The sequence below is a fragment of the Camelus ferus genome, chromosome 1 (genome assembly GCF_009834535.1).
Source record: "Camelus ferus isolate YT-003-E chromosome 1, BCGSAC_Cfer_1.0, whole genome shotgun sequence".
Taxonomy (NCBI): Eukaryota; Metazoa; Chordata; class Mammalia; order Artiodactyla; family Camelidae; genus Camelus; species Camelus ferus.
In genome coordinates, this window is record NC_045696.1 from 113,261,448 (window position 1) to 113,282,072 (window position 20,625).

At 42.3% G+C, this 20,625-nt stretch overlaps 1 protein-coding gene across 1 annotated transcript in view; it reads left to right on the forward strand.

Moving 5' to 3' along the window:
• THRB (thyroid hormone receptor beta) overlaps positions 1–20,625 on the forward strand; it is a 381,609-nt gene that overhangs the window by 300,130 nt on the left and 60,854 nt on the right. Inside the window, 2 exon segments of the mRNA XM_032488494.1 lie at positions 6,612–6,853; positions 6,855–6,873. Coding sequence (XP_032344385.1) covers positions 6,612–6,853; positions 6,855–6,873 — 261 coding nt within the window.

Consider the following 20,625-nt stretch of genomic DNA (forward strand, 5'->3'; position numbering starts at 1 on the left):
TTAACAAAAAAATTTATACATGTATGTAAATGATTATATCACAAGGTAAAAAGTCACACGTGGAGGGTGGGAGAGACAGGGGAAGTGTTATAAAAGTTCGAGGGTGGATGGATTGGTTCAAGAGAGCTTAAACAATGAGGTAGGTCTTGAAGGTTGCGTAGGGATCAAATCTGTGTCTTCACTATTGTGCTGTTTGACCCACCAAGCTAAGCAAGCCAGGTGTGAAGACGGTCAGGCCAGCCATAACGGAAATGCCTTAATCCTGTTCTGAACATGGACTTCACCAAACTGTCTCTCCCACCTGCCTTGCACAGCAGTCAGGAATCCAGTTTTAGACATTCATTCCTGGGCCATAGCCCTACACTTTTCAAGCATCCTCTTTAAAAAATCACAATCTGCTGAGAGGGGTGACTCATCCCAGATTCCCAGCCATTAACATGGTAGTGGGAAGTCATCTGTCAAACTTCTTTCTTTTGGAGATGTTCTTTGGAAATCATGTTTAGAGAACCTGAGTTTGGACGATGGGGCAAAGGCAGAGATCATTTCAGGGCGTGAGGAAAGAGCTAACCCTTACTGAGTGTTTACAATGTGCCATACACTGTTTAGAGAGCTTTTTGTGTATTACCTTATTTAATCATTACTAGAGGAGAATGTTCCCATTTTACAGAGGAGGAAACTGAAGTACAGAGAAGTGAAGTGACTTGCCCAAGGCTACTAAGAGATCTGTGAATAAGTGATCCGCCCACAGTGGGGACTGAGCACCCAGAGGACAGCATGGAAATAGCAAATACCTGGGAAGAGGGAGAAGGAAGAAGAAAGGGGGTCAAAAGGAAGTGGGAGGTCACCAAAAACAACTTCGCCTACACAATGTTCTGTTTAGGACCAGGTGGTAATGGGAGTGGAGGTGGCAGTGGTGTTTGACGGCGGTAGTGGTGTCGATATATCCATTGAATATGGAATTTTTTATTAGTAAAAGTAACATACTGTTTTATTAATAGTATTTTTCCCTTTGGCTAGAAAGAGACCCATGTGGTCATACACATGGCATTGATTAGGTAGTTACAGCACTGGGTACCCTGAACTGCACTTAATCGCTAAATACGTTCCCATGCATTATTTCATTTGCGCCTTAGAAAAATCCCATGGGCAATATTACATTGCCAGTTTACAGATGGAAAAACTGAGGCCTGGAGACAAGAAGTGATCTTCCCGAGATGAGACCTTCCAGGCACTGTATAGAAGAGCTGGGACATTGATCTTCCAGCCTCCCTGCCTCCTCCCTCCACCAAGGCGTACATGGGTCCAACCCATCAGGCTTTTCATTTTTGGTTGTCTTCATGGAGAAATGCAACCCTGACAGGTTCTTCAAAAGGGGAAATCTAACCTTCATATAAAAGAAAGAGGGAGTTGGATCCTAGCAGCTTTCGGGGTACAATAGGAAGTGGTTACATAAGGATCCGGAAAGGGGACTCAAGGCACAGGGGAGAGTTTCTGCCAAGATGCTGGGTGGGAAGGTGCTTCCCAGGTCAGAAGCCCACTGGCCAGAGGACAGAGAGTGGGGCAGAGCCCCAGGAGGGCTCAGCCGGGTAGGCTGGTAAATGAGGTCTTCATTCCCGTATTGATGGGAAGTCACCAGAAGACTTTAAGCAGCAGAGAAATCAGCTCCGTTGTATATCTTTGAAGGCTCACTCTGGCTGCTGAGTGGACGGGAGGTTGTAGGTGGTGGAGAGTAAAAGCCGGGAGACCCGCTGTGAACATAAATGAGTCAATTGGAAAAACTGAACAAGATGATAAACATCGTTTATAAAGAACTTTCAAAGTAGTAATCAAATGATAGCTATTAATAGATCTGTGGCAACTCACCCAACTAAGGCAAACAATGAGAACGTATCAGGTAACCGTACAAAGGCCATGAAAGGGCAGATGAAGGTGCTTCTCTGACTTCCAGTTTCCTTGTCCCTCGAGCAGCATAGCTCTGTGTACTTCCAGGGACGCTATGAAGATGAGTCCGAGTGTCCAGCTCTGTACCTGGCCCACAGTGGGTGCTCAGCCAAATCTTAGTCTCCTGCTTTACGTGACCCCACGAGTAAATCAGCTGATGTGTACATAGTCTGAGAATTCAACAAGGTGAAACTTATGGGACAGGAGGTTGTTTTTTCTGTTTGTTTTGGTTTTTTGTTTTGCTATAAGGATTTATTTCTTAATTTATTTACTTTCCCCATTCTTTTTAAATTGAAGGTATAGTTGATTTGGAATCTTTTTAAAAAATGACTCAAACAAACTTATTTACAAAACAGAAAGAGACTCACAGACATAGAAAACAAACTTATGGTTACCAAGGGGGAAAGCAGCGGGGGAGGGATAAATTAGGCATTTGGGATTAGCAAGTACAAACAACTAAATACAAAATAGATAAACAGCAGGGTCCTACTGTAGAGCACAGGGAACTATATTCAGTGGCTTACAGTAACCTGTAATGAAAAGGAATATGTATATATTTATAGGTATACATATAACTGAATCACAGCGCTGTACTCCAGAAACTAATACAACATTGTAAATCAACTACATTTCAATGAAGCAAATATTTAAATGGAAATGAGAGACAGCCTACTTAGCAGGCTGTGGTAATTCTACCCAGTCCCTGGGTTTGCAAAGCACGTTATATATACATCCCCGAATGCAGAATATGGTGTGGGGACCCAGTGCCTCATCTTGATGGTCTTTTAATGCAAACTAAACACTCATAGTTGGTGCCATGACATCCCAGCCTGCTCCACTGACCCTTTCTGAACACTTTATTATAATCTTATTTCTTTTGCCTTCTACTTTTCTAAGGTATCAGCTTGCTTTTGTGTCCTGAAATATTTGAGTCTGTTCATATCATTCTCCCTTTTCTGCTGGATGGATTTGGTTTTTATCATCTTTAAGGAAATTTCCAGAGATGAGATATAGGTAGTCGCATTAATGGGATTTATGTTTGTTTCTTTTTGCAAAAGAACCCTTTAGGTCAGTCAATCGCTAGAATTATGGTCATCGAACACAGACTCAGTCATTCAAATCTAAACTCCCTGGAGACACACAGGCCAGTGTGTGTCTGGTTATTTTATTAACAGTTCACATGTCATTTCCTTTGATTCTACTTAATTATTCATTTGCATCATAACTGACAAATTAAATTGATGAATCGTCTTGATGTCTAGAATATGAAATATTAAAAACCACATGTTAGCTGAGATCCTTGAAAGACCCATACTTCATATGACAGAAGATATGATCATCTCCAGAATCTTCCTTTAGAAATAAAAATGTATTTCTACTACTGTGCACATTTGTGTCCCGTATAATCCTCAGAGCAGCAGGCTTTTTGAATGAATATTTATTTACGTTCATGCCTGCAATCAACAAGATAACATCCAATTAACTGCTGACTTCTAATGCCTCACGCAGTAGATTCTAAAACAATTGATGAAAGTTTTAATTATAATGCAAATTTAGTCCAAGGCTGAGTAAAACAGTGAGAGTCTGAGAAGGAGATTGCACTCTTATCTGAAACATGTCAATAATTTGTTTTCTAACCTTAGATTTTCTTAACTGGGTGGATCTCAAACTCCACTGGGTATCAGAAACACCTGGAGAACTTGCTCAGTATACAAGTGCCCTGGCCCCATCCGGCTTCAGGAAGCCTGGTCTTTCTGCCTTTAATACCGTCTCACGTGACTCTGATGCTCACCAACGTTTGAAAATTTAATATTTTGAGATTTTTTAATCCCTCTAAAAAGACATATCTCATTGGTTTGAGTTTGGGGGAATGGAAGGATATGGACATTAGACATAGAAAAAGCAGGAAAAAAAAAAAAAAAGAAATAGCAGAAAATCCCTGAAAACCATCACTGCCAAGCAAATGTGGAGGTGACAGTTCACAGCCTCCCAGGCAGAATTTAAGGAGCCTGTCTCATCCCTCTTTGGGAATGGCGTAGGAATTAAATGTGCCCGCTGTTCCCGGGAGGATCCTCCTTAAACAAACCCCTCTTGAGTTTTCCCATGACCCAGCCAGGGCTTTTCAGTCCCCAGATTTTCCAGCAGAGCCCCGACCAATAAACCTGCCGTTAAGCAACTGAATATCATTATCATGAATGTAATTACAGACAGTAATTCTGAGCTCATAAATGCCTCCCACGAATGGAGCCCGTTCCCCAAACCACCACAGCTTCTTTTCTCAGGAAAACAGAGGGCGATCCTATCCCCTACCTCACCCCACACATAGCCTCCCTTGCTTAGAAGAAATCCCTGCTCTTGCTGGCGCAGGGGACAGGCTGAGTGGGCTTTAACCAGCTGTGCTTTGGGGATGACTGTCCCCTTGGGTGGAGTCACTCTCAGCATCTCATCCACGCATGTTGCCCAGCTCCATTCACTAGGAAGCTGCGACTACCCAGTTTGGCTGTATTTCTTAATTTCTGTTCAGGCAGGGGAATGAATACCAAATATTAAGAATTTCTGCAGAAAAAACAAATGTTGGAGGCTCTACAAAATACTATGATAACCTGAACATGACTTAAAATGGAGCTTTACACAGTGCGAGGTACCAAAGATTTAGAGTCCCTGAAAATAGAGTAGACACCATAGAAGCACGCATGGGCGAGAAGGCTTTTCACGTCTGTAGAAACAAAATAAATCTCTCTGGGCCCAGAACTGACCCTTGCATTCAGTGGCTTTATATTTAGATCATGAAAACCTCAACCCCTCCTGGATAATAGGTACCTGCAAGGATTCTACATAGATATGTGTAGTCCAAAATGCAATCCAGTCTCCCAAGATCTTAATCTGTTGTTTTCCTTTCATGGAAAGTGAGACTAAGTGTCTGTAATTGCACCAGTAGCCGGCACAGCTGGGTCCAGACCTTTCTGATTCGCCACGCATCAAACAGCGGCATGTAAACTGAGGAGAAAGATCCCAGGTCTGGGTAACTCACCTCTCCCGATGCCCCTTACACAGGGTGAATTTTCATGGCTCTTTTCTGAATAAGATCAAACATTACCTCCAAAAGTATTGTAAGATTTTTTTTTTAAAGGGGATCGTTGCTTACTGGCCGAGTTAGGATATTGCAAATTGCAGCATTTCCACTTACTGTGATGGAGAAATCGTGTGTTAGCTATTCCTCTATTGTCATAGTCGCTCACAGTCTTCTCCTGTGCTAGAAATCAAGTGTATGGGTACCAGGATTTCCACCCAGTAACCCAAAGACCAGGAAGGATAAATGCAGCTTCCAAAAGGGGCTGAGGACAGATGAGATGCTTAGAGAAACCACCCTCCCCCACATCCCTGGAGACATCTAGTAGCTTTACAGAGGGTGCTTGTGAAAACCTGAAACATGTTTAAGCCTTGCAGTAAATAATTTAAAATTCATTTTAAATGTTGGAAAGCAGCTTTAAATTCCCAGTTACTCTGCACAGAGCAGGATGGACTTGTCTCTCTGATGCACATACGTATGGTCCTTTATTTCAACGTAAAAGAAAATGTCACTTATAAATTGCTGTCTTTCGATCACTGTTTATAATCACTTTAAAAGTAGAACTCTATTTATGTTAGTTTTTTTCTTTTGCTTTTGCATTTTGACAGACCTTAGCCTAAGAATTTCTGGAAATACAGATGGCCAGATGACCTCTGTGTTTTAATGTGAATGCATCTACAAGTCTATATATTAGCTTGTTTGTTTTCACTCTCTACTTCATTTCCACGTTCAGTAAAGTTATTCAGGGAGGTATAACGTGCCACCAGGGAAGGTTAGCATGAGAAAGTTATATTCATTATATTATTCTGGTTTTTTCCTCATTTTCTAGAGAGCAGACCTTCAAGCCCCTATAAACTGAATAGAGAAAACAATACTATATACATAAGCCATTGACTGCCTTTACTTCAACCAAAGAGATTTGGGGTCTTTCATTCTATGATTAGGGTTGTAAATTGCCCCACACTGAAGCACTATCTGCTCTTTTCAGCTGATCTCACCGCCTGTTTGGGACGACACTGAAACCACCCACACAGTTTCTCTTCCCGCTGTTGTAGGCTCTGGGGAGTGGAGGGTAGCAAGGAGAATGGACTTGTCAGTCTTGCGCAGCCACGTGGCATGTCCCACTTAAGGAACAGGGTGCCCCTCAGGTCAGCCTGTGATAAAACCCAAGTCAAACCAGGCCGAACCCTGCACGTTTTATGTCCTGAGGCTCTGAAAAGTGTCCACGGCCAGCCCTGACCCTCAAGACCTCAAATGGTCATCTAAGCAGTCACATAAATGGGTGTCAACTTGCTCCAGGGTCATTGCTGTTGGAGCGGGACGGGCAAGAGGGCAGCCTTCCCGTGGGGACGCTGATGTCTTTCTAGGCACTAAAAGCCAGGGGGGAGGTGTTGATTACTCCGACAGGCAATCCAGCTGCGGTGGCCACATGCCCGAGGCTGGTACCCCCCTGCATCTTACCACTGCCGTCAAGCGGAGGGCCATGTGAACCCGGTCAGCCCGAAAGAATTGGGAAACAACTTGCCTTCCAAAGCTCTCCAACTCAACCCAGTCTTGGCCATGCCAACAGCTCGTCATCTCCTGTGTTTCAACCCTCCAGAAAATGGCCTTCCAGCCTGGGACAAGCCGAAGCGTTGTCCGGACCGCGAGCAGGACTGGAAGCTGGTGGGCATGTCCGAAGGCTGCCTGCGCAGGAAAAGCCCCCCGGAGAGGCGCAGCTCGCTGAAGAATGAACAGTCGTCGCCGCATCTCATCCAGGCGCCCTGGACCAGCTCCATCTTCCATCTGGACCAGGACGATGTGAGCGATCCGAGTGTCCCAGGTGCCCAGACCTTCCAGACAGGAAGAGAAGAAGTGTAAAGGTAACCAGATTTTTGTTAGACGGTATCCAGGGTTGCAGCAAGGAAACGAGCTCTTGTTGTGTGTGCGCTCGACTCCTGGACTCCGTGCGCGGTGTCTGTGGGCTCCCCAGCTGCTCTCTTTCCAAGTTTCTTTATCCCCGAATCTTCTTTTAAACGTAAATAAATAAGTGGGTTCCAAAGGAAAGCAATTCATTTCAGTTTCATATTGTGTTGGGGTGCTTGGGGAGACATTTTTATTTCTCTAATTAGCAGGAGGGTTGTTAGTTTTGGCTTTAATTCTGTTTTCGAATCTGAGTAGAAACAGACATTGCTATCATTGCATAACTACTTGCTTTGCAGCGCACGTGTGTATGTGCGTGTGTGCGTGTGTGTGTGTGTGTATGTGTGTATGTGTGTCTGTGGCCATTACTTTTCCCAGTTGTGCCTGTAGCTAATGGGATCTCACAGTCCACCTTTAACCTAAGTAGACAATTCATGTTCAAAAGAGAGGTCTGAAGTTGTTTTCTTTTACTCATTAAGTCCTGTGTCATCATCCTGAAAGGCAAGATTATGGTGTTAGGGGGTTGTCACCTCATGACAAAATGTTCAACTGGCCTAAGTTCCTGATTGCATTAGATTTAACTGGTCTTTACCTCAGGTCCCCTCCGCCCTGACAGATGTCTTGGTGCTGATCGCTTTATTGTCTTAGGGCTCCCCAAAATCTTTGCTTCTTAAATCAATTTGTGTCTTTAAAAGTCCAAGTTCATGCGACTCCCCATTCTTCAATTTAGCATTTTTAAAAGTAAGGTCTTTGTCCATTTTCTTTAAGGACTTTGACTCATGATAAAGGTTTAAATGGTGTGTATAAAAACCTGGCAATCACATACCAAGATACATTCATGAAAGTTTGTAAGGACTTCTATATAGGACCCATGAAGGACTTTTGCAAACTGTTCTAACTTGAACATAAACACATGACTGAATTTATCCATCTCAAAAAACTGCTGGTCCTTGAGCTTTCCCGAAGACACTTCAAAGGCTCCTTGGAACCAGCAGTTGACCTGGGAAGTTGCATGTGCAGATTGTTTCCGATGAAGATAGGATTATCTAAAAATAATAATAAAATAGCGGTATGAGCTCTGATTTGAACACAGTCAAAACTGTGTTCTCTTCGGGAGGGTTTGTGTTGGAATTGTCCCTCATCTATATTATATAAAAGATTTGAGAAATTGAAAAGGATATTTAGAAAAAGAGTAAAAAAGTTTTTTTCAAAGGAGTCAGAATATAGTACAGGGGGTGTGTGTGTGTGTGTGTGTGTGTGTGCACATTTACTTCAAATACAATTGAGAGTGAGTCTTAGAATTTGTAACCAGGTTGTATCTTTAGATTTTATGAGCTGGCATCAGAACCATGTCACTCTTTGGTTTATAGTGAAGTGTCTTGGGTTTACAGGAAACTGCAGTGTCCTCATGATCTAAGGACCTCACAAGCTAAATCTGATTTATTCACAATTGGTATTCATTCATTCATTCCTAGGGCCCATCTATGTCTCCGTCTTTTGTGAGAAATCTTGGCCTTGGGGTTTTTTTTTTTTTTTTTGTGGAGGGGTTTGCCAGGGGTAGGTAATTAGATTTATTTCTTTCTTTATTCTTAGAGGAGGTACTGGGGATTGAACCCAGGACGTCATGCATGCTAAGCATCCTCTCTACCACTTGAGCTATACCCTCCCTGGCCTGGGGTATCTAGAGTTCTCGACACTCTACACTTTCCAGTTTGTTGATTCACCTTGAAAGCAAAAAGAAAGAGTTGCTATTTGGATTCAAGACCCTGAGTATGATCCAGTGGGGAAGACCACAGATTTTTGAGTCTGACGTATTTGGGCTAGAACCCAAGCCCTTCTACTTTCTGTCCTTGAGCAAACCTATGGCATTATTGATAGAACTGAATAAGGTAATGTATTTATTTAAGCACTTGGCATGCTACTTCTCACGTGATGCTGTCTAAACAGCAGCTTTCTTCTTACTGTGATCATTATTATTAGCCATGCATCATTAAATCACAAATCTTCCCTTGGCTGCGCTGTGCACCTGGTAAAGGATGGCAAAGGAAACCAGGACAGTTGAGTGTGGGGTGAGAGGTGATGTTTCGGGCAGGATTAGGCTTGATAATCCACTTTGGATTCATTTAGCTCTCTTTTGCTGAAAGTCAGAGAATTGTTTAATATGAAAATATAATGAAATTATTAAAGTCCTTCCACAGGATTCTAGTTTTAAAAGGAAAACAGAGGGAAGGAAATAGCTCAGTAGCAGAGCACGTGCTTAGCATGCACAGTGTCCTGGATTTAATCCCCAGTACCTCCATTAAAAAAAAAGTAATAATTAAAAAAAAAAGGAAAACAACTGAGGTAATTTCCAGAGCAACCAGGGTTCATGTTGGCAAGGAGGTGAGGCAGGTGCCTTATTTCAGCATGAAGATGCTCGGAACCTATGCTGTCATGGCCAAAACCTCATTAATTGCATTTCACTCATTCCCAGTGGACACCTGCCTTTGGTGAGGGAGCAGTGAGGCAGGGGAAACAACTTGACTGATTGCTCTTTTCTTTTTGGTGTTGGCCCCCCTCCATCTACTCTGCTTTCATGCTACCTCCATACATTCTCTGTGAGCAGAGCTCTGTTTTGCTGGGCATTTATTTCCTGGCCCTCTCTCCAGCCCCCCAAGCACATCTGCTTTCTTATTTTTGGGCTACAATCCCATGCATGCATCCCATCACTGTGTATTAAGTGCCTACTCTGTGCAGGACATCGTCCTTCATGTCCTGGAAGAAATAGCAGCAGAACCAAAAATATCTCCAAGTAGCCCCATTTCAAGGACCCCCCCCAAATATAATTGGACTCTTAAAATGACCCTTAAAGGATACAAAAAGTGCAGGGGGTCAGGGATAAATTAGGAGTTTGGGATTCGCAAATACAAATTCCTATATACAGAATAGATAAACAACAAGTTCCTGCCGAAGAGCACAGGGAACTATATTCAATAGCTCGTAATAACCTATAATGGAAAAGAATCTGAAAAAGAATATACATATATATGTATAACTGAATCACTGTGCTGTACACCTGAAACTAACACAACAATGTAAATCAACTATGCTTCAATTAAAAAAAAAAAAAGAATCTGCAGTGTGGGAGCTCAAAGAACAAATAGACTCCCTGAAGTTGTGCAAAAGCCCATCTCCCAGATCAGTAATCTGCCCGGTCTAGACCAGTGCACCTCCAAGCATGGCTGGGGGCTCTTATGCAAACTGTTACTTCCTACCTCTCTCTCTCTGTTGATGCAGGTAGAGAAACTGAGAGGAAGCTTTAGAAGTGTCCTAGGCAAGTAGCACTGCCACTGGCATTCAAATGCATGATCTGTGGTTTCATCTCACTAAACAGGGTAGAGTCCAGCTGGGTACTGTCAAACCCGCCTGGTCAGCCACTCAGGGCCAGAGCTATGCAAAAGTCTTGTTTAGCAAATCCCGCGTATTGGGCCATGATGGACTGGCTATTTTTTAAATGGTCCTTCACTTCAAGTTGTCTGAGATTTGCTGATTTACTCTTTACAGCATTCTTAATGTTTTTCTTTAGACTGATTTTTGGTGTGTACCTAATGTCTTGTTTTTCGTTTTGATCTGAATACCGCGGTCATTTTAGTCTGCATATACGTGTGCTCCTCTGTGCTCCAGTCATTCTAAGGAAATTAACTGGTAACCCATTTCAATGAATGGAGAGCCCTAGAGCCCTGACATTCTGCTGCAGATCCCACAATTCAAATCTGTTCTAGGACCAGAGGCTATTTCCAACCGGAAGCAAGTGACCCCACTCCCTTCCCCAAGCCACCTTCCTACCACAACGCCACCCCTCCCTTGAGTTTTTGTCACAACTTGAACTGACTGCTCATCCCCATACTCCCGCCCACCTCCCCTCTTCCCAGAGTCTGAGATGATGCTCAAAGTTGACCAGCCAGGGGCACTAGCAGCTCCTGGACCTTCTTAGAAATGCAGAATCTTGGGCCCCAGCCCAGACTACTGAATTGGAAGCTCTGGAAAGGGGCCCAGGAATCTGAGTGATTCTTGAGTATCAGAAAGTGCCTGAGAATATGCACAAGTCTTAGTACTGGTAAAGGAAGGGGTCTGCCACCTAGTGGACACAGGGGGATGTGCCCTTTTTCTTCCCTTCCTTGAGTGCACCTGGGGAGCCTTCTGTGTCTCCCTATTCCTGATTAGCCCTTCCTTTAGGCCTGGCTTATTTTAATTGCCAAATGAGTATTCTGCTTAATCACTTAGCCTAGTGACACATCCCTTTGGGACCTGAGCTCTTCTGAGATTCCCACTCTGTTTGGCTGGATCCCTGTTCCTCATCCAAGTTCTTACAAAGCTTCTCCACTGAACCCTCTCATGCACTTTTGGTCTTCTCTCCAGGAACCGCAGGTCCCACCAGTCCCACAAGGATGGGTCCGAGACAGATGCACGTGCCCCTGTAGCTAGCTGGACCTTGCCAGCCTCTGCTGAACCCAGGCAGTCAGACCTCCACACTTGCATGTTTGCCCTTGAGGTCAACCAGGGACCTTCCTGAAACACTGGAACCTGGTGGGAGAAACAAGGCAGGGAATGACCCACCTCCCTGGTTACATCAGAAAAAATATCAATCTGGTGATTGCACTGAACTTTCTCCGTGGGTCTGCTCTGTGGTTAAAACCAAGAGAATTTCATCTCAGATGCCCAGGAAGGCAAGAAAAGATAGTCAAAATCATCTTACTAAAAAGTTACTTTTTCTCACTATAAAAGCTTCCCATGTACAAAAAGTGAAAATTTCCCAAAAGTTTAAAAAAAGGAAACTTTTTAAAATCATCAGTAATTCCATCCTCCAAAGACAAGCGGTATAAAAATCTTTATTATATTTCAGTCTTTTTTTCTGTGCATATCTGTTTTTTACAAACTTGGAATCACCCTAGGCATACCATTTTTAACCAGCTGTTAATGCTTAAACATACATCCTGTTCCCTTGTCGTTAAATATTCTTCTGAATCCTGACTTCTATTGGCTGTAGATTATTCTTGCTTATAGATATACTATAGTTTATTAAAACTGTCCCCAAGATTTAGATGAGTTAAAGTAATTTTTAAAACAATATCTTATGTGAGCAAAAGCACAGACTATTAACTCATGGTCTTCATAAGGAAGAAAACAAATGAATCAAATCACCGATGACCGTTTTAAATGATGTAAATTCTCATTTACCCAAATAACAAAGGGTTCTCAAAATGAGAGACGCAAAGTCAAGTCTGTGTGCATTATAATCTTTCAAGTTAGACAGTCACATTTTCAGCAGGGGATTGCTATCTTTGTCCTTGAGAAAAATACAAGGACATCTTCAGGTAAATGAGTACTTTAGAAGGTGGAGGATTAAAAAGCTTGAGCCCTCCAGTAGTAGACCATCTGCTCCATCCATTTCCACTCTTCTCTCTGCCCCCTGCTCCCCACCCATCAGGGAGGGCGGTCCCTGCTGAGAGCGCCAGGTGTGATTCGTCTACCTCAAGGCACTGGGGAGCAGCCTTAGCGTCAACGGGAGAGTAAGTGCTCTCCACCAGCTTCTGGGATATGCTAGAGAGCACTGAGACTTGATCCTTCAAAGGCAGGGAGGTGCGCCCATAAGGAGCCCAGGGCAGGTAGAAATAGAAGGGCCAGAAAAGAAAAGAAAAAAAAAAAGCCATCAGTTGGAGAGAAGGGGAGGGGAAGCTGGGAACAGCAATGTCAAAGGAAGGCAAACCTCAGCAATTCAGGGCTCTATTCTACCCAATTTCGGTTTTCACTGAGATGCATCATGGCGCGGTGGGGGGACCACGAGCTTTGCAAGGTCAATTCCGCAGCCATCTATTATAATGTAAAATGCAGACATGCTTTGACCCAGCTGTCATTCTTAGAATAGTCCGTCCAGTGGAAGTACTCACACAAGGGCGCAAAGATCTGTGTTCAAAAGTTTTCTTTGCACCTTTGTTTATATTACTGAAAGATTGGAATGCTCAAATAAATGATGGTCTATTTAAAGCAGCTACTAGAAAACATATTTTTCAACAAGGGTGGTTTTAGCAAAATGTAATGGAAAAGCAACCATTCATTTAGTATGATCCCAGATATAGTTTTAAAAGTCTATAGTTGCGTGTGCACACATAGAAAAAGTTTCCCGGATACACATCACCCTTGTGACAGTAGATACCTTAAAAAGGAAAGAGTGAAATGAAAAAAGATGGTAATATTAACTCGACACACAGCGGCAGACATTTTTTACAGTAAGAATGTATTAGTGAATAACTTGTGTCTTTTTTTTATGTTAAGATCTTATGCTTTACAGTCAGACAAGCTTAGGTTGGCTTTATACTCTTTAATTTATGCACTCAGGGCAAATTTTTTTTAACTTCTTTGACCCTGAGTCCACTTAATATTAAATGAGGTAATAATACCCAGGTTTCAGATTTGCTGTAAAGATGAAAGATAATGTATGTAAAGCATAGTGCCTGCCACTTAGAGACTAAATGATACCTGTTCCTCAAATGTGAACAGTCTGTTAGCCTGGTGTCCCCTTCCTCCAGTTTTTGTCACCGTTTTGCGCCTTGAAACCAGTTGACAAACGGTATAAACATTCATGAAGGGAAGCAGAGCAAACCATCACGCACACAGCTGCAGGAGAGGCGTGAGCCACCAGAAGGAGAATCCGCAGCAACAACCAAGCTATTATGAAACCTTTGAAAAAAAAGTTTAAGAAATTAAATAAGAAACTAAGAAAAGTACGAAGGAGCTGAAATGTAATTTGCACCAGGCAGCCTGGCTCTAGCATCAGAGCTCTTTACCATTAAATTATTATTTTTTCATTGAAATGTAGTTGATTTACAGTGTTGGTTTCAGGTATACTACAAAGCAATTCAGTTATATATACACATATTTTTTTTCTTTTCAGATTCTTTTCCATTATAAGTTATTACAAGACATGGAGGGGAGGGTATAGCTCAGTGGTAAAGCACATGCTTAGCGTGCATGAGGTCCTGGGTTCAATTGCCAGTACCTCTGTTAAATAAAAGAAAATAATAAATAAGTAAACATAACTACCTCCTCCACAAAAAATAAATAAATAAATAAAATGAAATGAAATCTCCATTAGAAAAGAAAGAAATTGAATATAGTTCCCCGTGCTACGCAGTAGATCCTTGTTGTTTATCTATCTTATGTACGGTAATGTGTGTCTGTTAATCTCCAACCTTTAACTCACCCCTCCCCCACCTTTTCCCCTTTGGTGACTGTAGTTTGTTTTCCATGTCCATAAGTCTGTTTTTGGTTTATAAAAAGAATCTGTATCATTTTTTATTCCACATATAAGTGTTATATTATATGATATCTATCTTTTTCTGACTTATTTCACTCTATAATAATCTCTAGGTCCATCCATATTGCTGCAAATGGCATTATTTCATTTTTTATGGCTGAGTAGTATTCCATTGTATAAATATACCACAGCTTCTTTATCCAGTCATCTATCAATGGACATTTAGGTGCTTCCATGTCTTGGCTATTGTAAATAGTGCTGCTATGAACATTGGGGTGCATGTGTCTTTTCAAATTAGAATCTTCTCCAGATATTACCATTATATTATTATAACACAAAAGAGCAAGAGAATTCCAGGCACCCTAAGGAAGAAATCTCAAACCATGGAGGAGACACTGGTCTACACTGAGGGCAAGGTGCAGGGCAGTGGGACCCACCGAGATGGGAGTGGTGGGTCTTAGCACATACCTAGTTTTCAGCCTTAGGTCAAATTCTGCCACAAATTGCCACTTACCTGCCATTGAACCTTGAGCAAGTCACTTACCCTGCCTGAGCCTGTTTCTTCATCTACAAAACGGGGGACCCTCTCTCACAGAATTGTAGAAAGAAATAAGCTCTTAGATGATTTCATAGGACACGGTGAGTGCTCAATAAATAAGTTATTTTCTCATAATGAAGCTTGGAAACCTGGAGCAGATAAGGTACTAGAGCTGCAGAACGCCCATGTCAGAATAATCACTAAGTCGATACTGGCAGGACTGAAGTCTCCAAAGCCGGGAATATAATGGATGCAGTGGGAGCAGACCCGGCAGCCAAATCCCGTGATGCTCCCAACAGGTAGTTTTCATCCAAAATCAGGTACAACATGAGTTAGTTAACTTACTGACCTTGCGTTGAAGTTGAACACGTGTTATTGGGAGAGTCAGCCTTACAGAGACAGCATAGGGGACCAATGGAATTCGAAGTCCTTCCCTTCTCCCACGGGCTGCCCTGAATGCCTACAATTTCATCATGGCCCTTTCTCTGTGGTCTTTCAAAATGCAAACCTCCTGGCTGGGTCTCTGACCAAGTCACTAGCATCTCCAAGTGGAGAACTGGGTCAGATTCCTTTCCTCTTTGACAAGATCCAGTAAAGGCTATGGAAGAAGTGGAAGCGGAAGGAGGCCAGGAAAGAGGTAAGCATCACAGGGAAATGGAGAAGCGAGAGAGAAAATAAAGAGCGAGACTCCCACGTAGCATTGTGCAGGTTGTCAGGTTGTGCACTGAGCAATAGGCATGACGTTCCCCTCAGACACGGTGCCTTGAAAACTAACATCACCTACCTCACTGCTTGCCAGGAGCTAACCTGGAACACAGGATAAAAATACAAAGTTCCACTCAAATTTAGACAAATGCTTGAATGGCATATTGATGGTTGTCTATCAAGATATTCCAAGACAGATAACACTGTTTTGTATGATGTAAGTCTGCTGAGAGAGTAAAACTTAAATGTTCTCACACACACAAAAAAATGTATGTATATATATATAGTGATGGATGTGCTAATTAACTACATTTCACTATGTATAAATATATTAAAGCATCACAATGTATGCTTTAAATAAATATCTTGCAATTTTGTTTGTCAGTTATACCCCAATAAAGCTGAAAAAAAAAGACATTCCAATAATCCTGATGTTACACAGCTGGCCTGCTGTGTCAAGTCTTAGGGATGGTGCCCAGCACATAGTGGACACCTAGGGAATGTTTAGAACAGAAGTCTATGATTGGCTTCTGCCTCTAAACTTTCCCGCTATTTAACCTGGGACAAATCACTAACTCTCTCCAACAAATACCGTAATCAGAGATTAGGTGGCCACAAAGAAGCCAAGGACATCCGCCAAGGCACCACTTTAAAGTAGCTCTTCAATACGATACCCGTATTTCCCCCTGCGCGGAAAATACACTGAATCAGTACTGGCCCCAAAAACCTATGATCGTCATAAAAACAGAGCACCAGCTCCAGGATAAATTGGGAAATCAGTCGCCTTATGCTGCCTCCTTCAGTGTCTGGACCAGCTCCCCCAGGAACGGAGTCTCCAGGCTGTTCTCAGTTCTCAGAAAGTCTAGGCTTCGTCCCCCGTCAGCTTCTGAAAATGTTCTCACATGCCATAATAAACGTATTCCCCCGAAGGTGTTGGTGATGAGTACCACCTTCTGTCCTTACCTCTGCAGGGCAGAGGCTTTGGGTTTTGAAAACCCCAGAGATGCAGAGACCCCACGCCAGGCACATGTCTGGCAGTGGCATTGCAGACGGACCAGCAGGTCTCCCGGGGGCCACTTCACCTGCCCTTGTCACTTGTATTGACTCAGGGATGGTTAGTCTCTTCTGTGCCGGATGCTAATGATGAGCTGTCTTTAGAGATTAGCCTCGGTTCTGGACCAGTTCAGCCTTCTTGACTTGACCTGCAAAGATACCAGAAATCCAGAACCAGCCAGGCTTTGGAAAAGAGAGTAGGAAGTCCTCCATGGTCCAGAGCACTGATCTGAAACAGAACCATTATCTCTGGTGAACCACTATCCCCGTGGCATTTGTCAGTATTGGTTTACATAAAAGACTTGCCTTTATTAAACTTTACCGCCTCTTAAAATACAGAACTGTGTTGCAAATATGACTATTCAACTCAATTAGCTATAATGTGAAGTCACTCAACATGAGTTGGAATATTGTGTGGGTTGATGGTTTATTAGTCTAGCTGGCAATATTCAGGCAGTGGCAGGTTTTACCCATCCCCAGAACGTGTGTCCCAGAATGTGCCGCTACAAAGGTCATGCTACTGTAAGCCAAGCCTCAGAACTAATGAAAAGATACTTTTTTGGTCCCTTGTTTGCCTAGCTCTGGAAAGAACGTCTTATAATAAGCCTAAGATATAAAACTAAAGGTCAAAACTGTAAGTAAAAGAAGCTCCTGCCTTTAAGGGGGAAAAAGAAATACATGTTAATTTTGGCAGGAGTTTCAATTGACCGGGTTTCCAAGGAGACAAGTGTCTGCAGTGGGTCCATCTCATTTAACATTTAGGGCCGAACGTGGGGGTAGTGCTTTCCTGTTCTCTCTTTCTGGTTGCACATATGCTCATTCTTAACTTTACAGTGATCATTCTATGTTTGAGTCTTTCTTCTTCCACAAACAAAGGAAGTGAATGCTCATTCTTATGATTTTTTTTTACAATATTTTGTAGTATTAAGAATATAAGCCTTCAAGAATTAAGAATAGTAAGAATAGTGGTAATCACTAAAAGTAAGAAGGTAATACTTGTCAATCTGACATACCCTTCTTACCTAGATGAATCTCAGGCTGTTTAACTTTGCTGCTTGTTTGCCTGCAAATTGGCTTCCTTTAAATTTTTTTCCTTTCAGTTATATTGAGGTATGATTGACATACAGCACTGTATGAGTTTAAGGTGCACAGTGTAATGATTCTAAACAGCTTTCATATATGACCTACAGCTGTGTTAACTATACAGATCATGTTGCATGTTACATCGTTAGTACTTACGTATCTTATAGCCGGAAGTGTGCACATTTTGACCACCTTTATCCAATTCCCCCTCCCCACACCGCAGCCCACCCCCACCTCTGGTAACCACAAACCTGATCTCTTTCTTTATGAGTTTGTTTGTTTGGGAATTATAATTTACCTGCAACACTATGCTGGTTCCTGGTGCACAACTCAGTGATTCAGTATTTCTAGATATTTCAAAATGATCACCACCAAAATCTGCTTACTTTTTGAGTTGGTTTCTGTTTTTAAGAGTTGAACTGGAAAAAAATTGGTGGCAAGGGACTATCATGTCTTCAAGTTTGAGTGAGCTGTGTGTTTTCTGGGAAGATCTGTTGACGCAAACCTACAAATTCCTTTCTATTTGATTTTAAAGCAATCTCAGCTTTACCAAAAAGTGGAAATGGTGCAGAGAACTCCCATATGCCCTTCAGTTGGAGTCACCAAGTGTTAACATGTTGCCGCGTTGGCTTTATCATTCTGGTTGTGTGAATACTACGTGTGTGTTTGCGTATATACATATTATCTTTCAGAACCATTTGAGGGTAAGTTACAGACATCATGCCATTTTAAATACATCATTGTGTCTCCTAAAAGCAAAGAAGTTCTCTTAGAAAACCATAGTACAACCATCAAAGTCAGGAAACTTAACATGGATGGGTACTACTATCTACTTTACCTGCTTTATTTAATTTTCACAAATTGTCCCTCCCCACCCCTCTCCCCACCACCCCCGGAGGGCAGGTCAAGGCTGAGACCAGGGCTAGAGAGAGGACGCGTCTCTGGCTCTCGACTTCATTTCCCCCAAGCAAGGCTGGGCCAGGCCACTACCAGCTGCTCCCGATACCGGTTTTGTTTTCTGGGCCAGGACCTTCCATTTCGTCTCTGTGTCTGTTTACTCTGGACCAGCTCACAAGCTCTCTTTGTCCTTCACTTTCACAGCACTTGACATCTGTGAAGAGTGCAGGCTGATTATTTTGCAGAATGTCCCGCAGTGTGGGTCTGACGGATGCTTCCTCATGATTAGAATCAGATCATGCCTGTTGGGCAAAAATACAAGAACAACAACAACAACAAAAATGTTGTCTCGCATGATGTTTGTTCCTATAAAAATCTGAATTTAAGTGTATGATTCAGAAATAGTTTCCGATCTTCCGAACCACCCACGTCTCTCTGAGGCACCCATTCAGTGCTGGAAGGGCGCGTGCCTCAAGAATGAAAGTTATTTGTCTCTCTGTTACCTGTGACATTTTTAAGGAAGGTGTGAGTGACAGGGTGTTGCTTACCTGGAGGCCACGTTTCTTTGTAGCAGGAGAGAAAGCAGATTCCCCGCCATCTGAGGACTTTCCTAAGGAGAGAAAATAGTCGCTTGTGACCTGGACGTTCATTTCTTTCCACAATCTAGTAAATCACAAAACAACTAAGGTTGTAGTGGATTTTAGGTGAATCTTGGTATCTGCTGTGCATCTTTCTAGACTGTTTTTGACACCTGAAATAGAGTGAAGAATTTCCCCTCACCAGTCCTAGATCTCAAGGGTCTCAGGGTATCAGCATGAAGTAGATCCTATTTTTGAAAACATTTACAAATCCCCATTTATTCCCCTCCTGCTTCAAGGCCCAGTTCAAATCTCACTTCCGCCGTGATTCTCTGTTCCCCGTCAGGATGAATATCTTTCTTCACACTGTCACGAAGTTTTACTAAAGGAGTTACTGTACTCTGCCCTGTCTTCCTGTGGCTTCTGAACATGACTGTTAGATTCCCTGGGACTGTGAGTTCATTGTGATTTATATCAGAAATTTTTTTAATAGATGTTCCTGGAGAATGTCATTCTAAGTGAAGTAAGCCAGAAAGAGAAAGAAAAATACCATATGAGATCACTCATGTGTGGAATCTAAAAAAAAAAAAACAAACAAAACAAAACAGAAACAGACTCATAGACATAGAAAACAAACTTGTGGTTGCCAAGGGGGCAGGGGGTGGGAAGGGACAGACTGGGATTTCAAAATGTAGAATAGATAAACAAGATTATACTGTATAGCACAGGGAAATATATACAAGATCTTGTGGTAGCTCACAGAGAAAACAATGTGCAATGAATATATGTATGTTCACGTATAATGGAAAAATTGTGCTCTACACTAGAATTTGACACAACATTGTAAAATGATTATAAATCAATAAAAGATGTTAAAAAATAAAAAGAAAAGCAAAAACAAAAAACAAAAGAAATGTTTTTAGTGTGTCCCACCTGCCCAGTGCTGTGCTGGGTGCTGAGAGAAGGAAGTTGGGGGAGACACCCTGCCTCCTGCATGGGGTTTCCGAATGGAAATGCTGGAAGAGCTGTGAACTTAGACTTGAAATGAGCAGCAACCCTGTGGATGGCCAAGCAATAGTGAAAACTCTATTGGCTGGCATTTGTCTTAGAGAAGAATAAAGAAGCAGCTGGGAAAGGTAGAGCTCAGTAGTAGAGTGCGTGTCTAGCAGGCATGAGGTCCTGGGTTCAATCCCCAGTACCTCCATTAAAAATAAACAAACAAATAAACCTAATTAACCCCCCAATTTTTTTTAAAAAAAAAGCCAAGAAATAATTATTTAAGCTTAAAAAAAAGGAATCTAACTCACATTGTTCCACAAATAATAACTCCATTTTCCTCCACATTCACTTAACACCGGGGGTACTAGGGTGTCAGATACTGGCTTCTGTTTGTTGATATGCTTTCTTAGTTTGGCTGCAAATTTCAGGGGAAAGTCATGTCTTCCTCCTATGGTGTATCCTCCATGAGACCTAGAAAACTAACATACGTAGTATTGGTGTATAAATGATGTGAACTTCCTAATTTTCCTTAGCTTGACAAGCAGTTTTAATTACCTCGAGCTAT